A 4750-nucleotide genomic window follows, 5' to 3' on the forward strand; every position below is an offset into this window, starting at 1 on the left:
GGGTAACAACTTTGAATACCGAAAACCGTACCGTACCGAATTTACACGGTATGGTACGGTTTTGGTATTTGCAAAAATGGTTTTGTACTACTTCGGTATTAAATCGGTGCAGGAAAACTGTTTAAACACGACATCTAGTATGGTACCATTTTGGTATGAACGAACTCATGCTACTTTTGTTATTAGTTCATTAAGATCCTAATGAAATTGTGATCAAATAATCAATAGAATCTGATATTAACAGAGACAAAACAAGTAAATTTAAGAAGAGGATTGAAGGGCGAAACTAAAAATTGAAAACTGAAACAGAGAATTAGAGATAGGGTAAGGGTAAAGTGTTTTAATTATAAAATTACATTTATATCCCTTAATTTGGTACGATACCAATTCGGTACGGTTTTGGTACATATCGACGATATGAATACCTGAAACCGGAACCGTACCTAAGAAATTCGATTTTTGTATGTATCGTACATAATTTTGAACGGTGTGATTTGGTACTATTAAGCGGTTTCAGTATGCAATTGACACCCTTAGTGTTAGGTACTAGAGGATCTTTGCAACAAAGGAATTTTGAGGGGTTTTAAATATAATAACCTACATACTCAGAGAATGTATAAGTAATTAATGATCTCAAAAATATTAACAAAAAGAAGAAAAAAAATAATGATCTCAAAAACAAGTTTTAGCAAACATCAGACTATAGGTTTAGAATATTCTTTTTCGTGGGAAAAAAATGAAAGTGTTTTCAACAAAAACACGGAATCACTGCGAAACAGGCTATAAGGACGACAAGGTCGGGTGAAGTTTTGAAATGCAGAAGCCCTAGATTTGAGTTGTCTGTGTCACACACACATCCAAGTATCCAACATCTAAGCAGCACAACCCAGCAAGGGCCAAGGGATGTCATTTGTGGGTAAGAAAGAAGATATTTGTTGTTGATATTTTTTGACAACGCATTGAAGTAAGCGAAGTTAAAAGCTGTAAAAATGTCATTTTCAGATTTTGGGGATGGGAGAATGTGGTGGGTCTGTGGTTGTGTCTGAGAGACTGGCGAGATTGAGCTGAGAGGGATCTATCAAACCAAAGCTTTGAAAGCTGGGGCACTTCAGCCGTAACCAACGGTTCTAACTATACCACTGTAGAGATTGATAATTTGATACTATAATACAAAAGCAAACCAGAAAGTTGAAAAAAAAAAAAAAAAAAAAAAAAAAAAAAGAAAGAGAAAGAAGAGAGAAGAAGAGTGTTCAGGAGGAACCCAGGAAGCAAGCTGGATAGTTAAATGAGGTGTGAGCAAGTAGGGAAACTTCCTTTGCTGAGATCACGAAGATCTTTAATCTCTTCTCTTTTCAGACCCAACAATCAACGCATCAACGGTTCCCAGATGCCTAGAAAGAATTTCAATTCCTTTCCTTTAATTTACTGTTCCATTACTTTCTATTGAGAAGAGACAGCTTCCTCTCTCTCTCTCTTTGTCTCTCACACACTCTCTCTTTGTCTCTCACACACATTCTTTTCCCAAATACGATGAGGGAGAAGCTGTGGGTTTCTCTGCAAATCCGTCTGAGTTATCGTTGGTTTTAGGTTTCTTTTGGGTTTGCTTGCTCAGTTGGACATTTTCTTTGTTACAGGTCCTTTTTTTTTTTTTTCTTCTTCTGCTTCCTTTCTCTCTCTTCTGTGTCTGTGTTGGTGTTGGTGAGTACTGGGTACTACATACTCTATACGGAGAGAGACTCATCAAAGACGTTCCTTTCTCTTCGCCTTTCTTTACAGAGAGGAAGAAAGAGAGACATGGGTTGAGGAGAAAAAACTCGAATAGCAAAATAAAAGAAGAGAGAGAGAGAGAGAGAGAGAGAGAGAGAGAGAGAGAGAGAGAGAGAGAAGGGAAGACGGAAAAGGTAAAAGGGTATCTGTGTAGTCTTAAGTTTCTGGGTGGATTGGGGTTTTTCGTTTTGGGGTTAGGTGGTGTCGGGTGATGGAATTTGGAGAGTTGAATGGCAAGGCCTTTTGGGAGAGGCAGCAGCAGCAAGATCAGGTTTCAGAAGAGTGGCAGTTGCAGGAGATACAGATTAGGGAACAGAAGAAGCAACACAAGGGGAAAAAGAACTCGAGGATTGAGCCAACAAGCAGGGACAGTGAAAGTAGTGATCAGTAATAATAAGAAAAAGTGCAAGAAATCAAAAGCTGGAACAGGCAGGAAAGAAGGGTCTGAGTCTGGATCCTCAGAGGAATCATCATCAGCAACAACAGCTTCAGAGACATCATCTCCATCAATCTCTAAACCCAACAAGAGTACTCGAAGAAGAAGGAGGCGAAGAGGAAGAGGAAGACCAAGACCATTCCGAAGGAGAAGAACATCATCATCATCTTCTTCGTCTAGAACAACCACTTCAGTTGCAGCAGCAGCAGCAGCAACAACAACAACAACAAGGGTTTCTCTTTCATGGGTCTCATATCTATCTTCAGCCACAACACTATCAGCAGCAAGAACAACAACAGCAGCAGTTATTCCATGGAAGATTGGATGGGGAAGAATTAGACGCCCGTGCCCACCAACAGATCCAACCCCTCAAGAAGCGATCTTACTTGCCTTCTGCTTCTCCGTCTCCTTCATCTTCTGCTACTGCTACTTTGGCTTCTTCAATCGAATATGCGCGATTTGGGGAGAGAATGGGAGAGTCTCATCAACATCATCAACAGTCTTCGAGATTGGGTATGAGAGTGACCGCCCCTGGAGGGGGAGAGATCGTAGAGGTACAAGGAGGTCACATTGTTCGATCCACGGGAAGGAAAGACAGGCACAGCAAGGTCTGCACTGCGAAGGGTCCTCGCGACCGAAGGGTTCGCTTGTCGGCTCACACTGCTATTCAATTTTACGACGTTCAGGACCGATTGGGCTACGATCGACCCAGCAAGGCCGTCGATTGGCTCATCAAGAAGGCCAAGGGTGCCATAGACGAGCTTGCCCAGCTTCCTGCTTGGACCCCGACCACCACCATCCCCACCTCCACCAGTAACAGTGCTGCTGCAGCTTCTGCATCTAACGCTGCTCAAACACTCGAGCAGAGCCACCAAGAGGAGAACGGGCTTCATTTCCTCCAAAAATCCGACAATACTGCTGGAGTGGTTGGTTCGAGTAAGAGACCCATGGCTGCTGCTGCTACGGAGCAAACACCGACACCTTCTGGGTTTCTTTTTCAGCATCATCAGCACCAGCATCAGCAGCAGCAAATGGAAAATCCCAACCGGAACCACGATTCCAGCTTCCTCCCTCCTTCTCTGGACTCAGATTCCATTGCCGACACCATAAAATCCTTCTTCCCCATGGGTGCTACTGCATCTTCATCTACCATCCATTTCCAGAACTACCCACCAGACCTTCTCTCCAGAACGAGCAGCCAAGCTCAAGATCTTCGCCTCTCACTTCAGTCGTTTCAAGACCCAATCCTTCTACACCAGCAACAGCAGCAGCAGCAACACCATCATCAATCCACCAATCCTTCGGCCGAACAGGCCCTTTTCTCTGGTTCAGCTCCATTGGCGTTCGATACCGCCTCCGCCGCTTGGTCTGACGAGCCGCCACAGCAGCAGCAGCAGCACCACACAGCGACGGATACAACACCGCGGTATCGGAGAATGGTAGCTTGGAACGGCGGAACGGATACAAGCAGTAGCTCAGGAGGAGGTGAAGGAGGATTCGTCTTCCATTCATCTCAGCTGCCGCAACCGTTTCTAGGCCAAAACCAGTTCTTTTCTCAGAGGGGACCCCTTCAGTCCAGTAACTCACCTTCAGTTCGCGCTTGGATGGATCCGCAGCAGATTCCTGCAACCGATCATCATCATCATCATCAAGGAGCTTCAATTCATCAATCTTCAATCTCTGGCATCGGATTTGCCTCAGGTGGATTCTCCGGTTTCCGCATTCCAGCACGAATTCAAGGTGAAGAGGAGCATGACGCTGTTTCCGACAAGCCGTCCTCTGCTTCCTCTGTTTCACGCCATTGAGTGCATTAGCCGAAAATCTCCCTTCATCAGGTAATTCTCCCACACATTTCCTTAAATAATTTTTTCCATTTTTTCTGTTTTCATCTGTTGATGGGCATTTTCCTTCGAACCCTCTTCTCTCTCTCTCCCCTTATTTTGTCACAGGAATTCTCATTCTTGATGCACAAGCCCAGCAAGTCTGTTCTGTATCGAAGAGGAGGAGATTTTTGGTTTGTTGCACTAGTGGCTAACCGTGGGAAGAAGAAACCTGTGTGAATTCTCAGGTTGTTCTGTCCCCGGTTCGTTTGCATGAGTTAGCTTATTTGTTATTTCCAGCTTTCCTATTTTCTTGTTTAGATGGGCTCTTTGAGCTCTACTTTGTTCTATCTTCGTTTCATTTCTGTGGTACTGTTTAAGACTTTGAGTTCTGTTTTCTGTGTCTTTTCGTTAATGTTTTTACTCAGGATGAGATGAAAGACTCTGTTTGTTCTGATAAAGCTATCTTCTTTTCTATCTTTAAGAATCCATAAGAATCCACTGCACTGAGAATTCTCTTGGGTGGGAAGGCCACTGATTTTGCACCCAAAGTAAAAACAATACTCTCTTGAGCAGTTAGGAAAGATTTGAATAGTATGTGCTGTTGCTTTCACATTCCAAAAATGAATGAAAAGAGAAGTCTTTTCTTCTTGTAAGAATCATCAAGAAATGGTCTTCTGTTATGGGAAAGGTTGATAAGAGTTCTTATGTGATTGTTTGGTAGCTG

At 43.3% G+C, this 4750-nt stretch overlaps 1 protein-coding gene across 1 annotated transcript; it reads left to right on the forward strand.

Moving 5' to 3' along the window:
• Nucleotides 1-1219: 1219 nt before the first annotated feature.
• On the forward strand, nt 1220-4484 carry LOC149005046 (transcription factor TCP4-like). The gene is made up of 2 exons (XM_089168743.1): nt 1220-4038; nt 4153-4484. Exon 1 carries the CDS (start codon nt 2674-2676, stop codon nt 4006-4008), a length of 1335 nt encoding a protein of 444 aa, XP_089024869.1. The 5' UTR covers nt 1220-2673; the 3' UTR covers nt 4009-4038; nt 4153-4484.
• Nucleotides 4485-4750: the final 266 nt, after the last annotated feature.

The sequence above is a fragment of the Hakea prostrata genome, chromosome 9, assembly GCF_041222555.1.
Source record: "Hakea prostrata isolate BN-2017 chromosome 9, UWA_Hpros_2, whole genome shotgun sequence".
Taxonomy (NCBI): domain Eukaryota; kingdom Viridiplantae; phylum Streptophyta; class Magnoliopsida; order Proteales; family Proteaceae; genus Hakea; species Hakea prostrata.

Bases quoted from the DNA above. Each gene is read 5' to 3' on its own strand.
- LOC149005046 (XM_089168743.1), top strand. From the start codon at position 2,674: ATGGGAGAGTCTCATCAACATCATCAACAGTCTTCGAGATTGGGTATG.